A 2,478-nucleotide genomic window follows, 5' to 3' on the forward strand; every position below is an offset into this window, starting at 1 on the left:
CTCCATGGCCTCCATCCAACCTCAAGATAAAAGAAAGAAAATAATACAAAATAAATCATTAGAGTAAATTAAAATCAACCATTCACATAATCACATTTGTCAAATGCTCAGGCCCTCTAGCCTCTCCATCTGACACGTGGCAATATCCCAATTTTTGTGGCATGTAATTGGCTTGCCGACTTGCCTATTGCAAACTTTTTCTACGTGACTTCGTGCAACTACAAATCCTCTATTATTTATAGCCAACAGTCCAACACCATCAATCTTCAACTTTACCAACCAATTATTTACTTCTCTTGTCAAAATAATTTGAATTGAAATATAAAATATAGTGAAGCTAAGTTTTAAGCTAAAATTATAGCAATGGCATCGTCTATGTTTGTGGTGAATAATAGCTTTTCTAAGGTCTCAAGTGTGGGTTTGCCTCCTCAAGTATCTAGTCTTTGCCCTAACAAAGTCTCACGAGTTTGCTTCCCTTCTGCCTCTCGATTTAACACGGTAATTCATATTTATTCACTATATAAATACTACTTATAAGAAGTTTATGCATTCAATTACTATTGTTAATTTCTTATGCGCTGATTACATAGATAGACAATTAATTTTACCATGAAATTATTAGAAGGTTTTGGTCGCTCAGCTCATCTCATATGTTATTGGATTAAAAATCATTGTGTAATACATCATTTCTTTGACTTGTACACTTTATTACTATTAATATGTGTAGATAAGTGTTAATTACCTTATCTCTTAAAATAAAGTATGTAATATGTTTTTGGTGCATATAAAGTATATCATCAAGATCAACAACCCATGACTATTATAAATAATGTTTTTTTTTTCTTTTTTCTCATGTGGTTCTTGCTTACAATTTTGGTAGATTTTAAATTTTAGGCTTAACTGGCCAATTGGGACTAGATAAAAGACTAGCTAAGGCCTAAGGGCCTAATTTCTTATCGTGCTAATGACACATTAATTTTTCATTTTTGAGCTTAAAATATCTACACTAAGACTTAATTACACTAGTATGTATAAACTAAGTTAACTAACACTTACATTTTGTGGTTTTAGAATCAATTTCCTAGAGTATGTGCTGGGGGAGACGAAGAGATCAAGAAGTACACAGAAATAAAGCAACAAGCCAAAGAAACCATCGACAACGTGATAGAGGGCACCAAACAAAATGCCGAAAAGACCGAGGATTGGGCAAGTAAAGGAGTAGCCGACGTTAAGGAAAAGACCGAGGGTGCTGCGGAATGGGCAGCCGATAAAGCCAAAGAAGGGGCCGATAGCATCGGAGATACCTTGAAAGAAGCACATGAAAAGAACAAAGAATCGGCGGAATGGATAGCCGATAAGGCCAAAGAAGGGTTCGAGCAAGTCGGAGACAACTTGAAAGATGCTAAGGAAAAGACCAAGGAAGCTTTGCAAGATGCATTAGACAAAAACTAATATATACTTGTACGTTACATGTAATACTTCTAGCTAGGGAAGATCTTAATTGTTCTAAAGTAACAATTAGAAGACTCTTTTGAATACAAGGAATTTGATGATTTCGATGTAGGATGTTAATCCATAAGTTTTCACTTCTCAATATCATGTATGATAGAATATTATTGTCAAAGATTTACTATTTAAACTCTTTTACGACAAACTAGTGTGCTTAACCACGAATTTCCATCAATAATGCATAAGAAATACTCTATAAAAGAATTGTTAATTAATTAAGTTTAATTCATTTCATCACATATTTTACAGCATTAGAAAATGATTTAAGACACGTCTTAGAGATTAGAACAGGGTGATATCAAGAGGCCTTTTGTATATTGGTTGTGGCCATTAACTTTATTGTTGGGGGAGAAAATCATCTGTCCCATATTTTGTGTCCCATTTGTGTTCCACTAAATATGATTGGTTCTTAAAATATTTTGTGTCCCATTTGTGTTGCTAATTAATCCAACTATCTAATTTGAGATTTCTACCAAAAAAAAAATCTTTAAGGGTTCGTTGTTGGATGGAGTATCTATCTAAAGGTGTATCTTCCCAAAACACATTGGTAACCCAAATTTAAGAGACTATACAAGTTTTTTTTTTGTTTTTTTTTTTTTTTTTGAATGAAGAGACTATACAAGTTTATGTACAGCATAATGGGATTATTATTAGATAAGAGGGAGGTTGTGTGGTATCAAGTATCACCCTAAATTACCACAACACAGCTCTTCCTTTAAGATTTAAAAAGATAATTAAAATAAGGGAAACCCAAAAAAAAAAAAAAAAAAGAAAAAGAAAACAGAAGGGAATATTAACCATTCAGCAAATAAAAATCAAATATTAATCAATTAGCAAGTAAAAAAGAAAAAATTAATTAATCAACAAATAGAAAGGAAAGATTAATTAATCAGTAAATAGAAAGGAAGGTTTAATCAATCAGCAAATGAAAAAGAAAAATTAATTAACCAGCAAATAGAAAGAAAATAT

General features: G+C 32.0%; 1 protein-coding gene across 1 annotated transcript; it reads left to right on the forward strand.

Annotated features, from left to right (window-relative positions):
• Positions 1–286: 286 nt before the first annotated feature.
• On the forward strand, positions 287–1,613 carry LOC145612498 (uncharacterized). Its single transcript, XM_081667858.1, has 2 exons — positions 287–498; positions 1,072–1,613. Exons 1-2 carry the CDS (start codon positions 364–366, stop codon positions 1,450–1,452), a joined length of 516 nt encoding a protein of 171 aa, XP_081523984.1. The 5' UTR covers positions 287–363; the 3' UTR covers positions 1,453–1,613.
• Positions 1,614–2,478: the final 865 nt, after the last annotated feature.

The sequence above is a fragment of the Chenopodium album genome, chromosome 24 (assembly GCF_948465745.1).
Source record: "Chenopodium album chromosome 24, dcCheAlbu1.1, whole genome shotgun sequence".
Lineage (NCBI taxonomy): Eukaryota > Viridiplantae > Streptophyta > Magnoliopsida > Caryophyllales > Amaranthaceae > Chenopodium > Chenopodium album.

Excerpts from the sequence above, each read along its gene's own strand:
- LOC145612498 (XM_081667858.1), top strand. The coding sequence starts at position 364 with ATGGCATCGTCTATGTTTGTGGTGAATAATAGCTTTTCTAAGGTCTCA. Across the intron at positions 499-1,071 it reads CTGCCTCTCGATTTAACACG|AATCAATTTCCTAGAGTATG; the intron begins GTAATTCATATT and ends TTGTGGTTTTAG.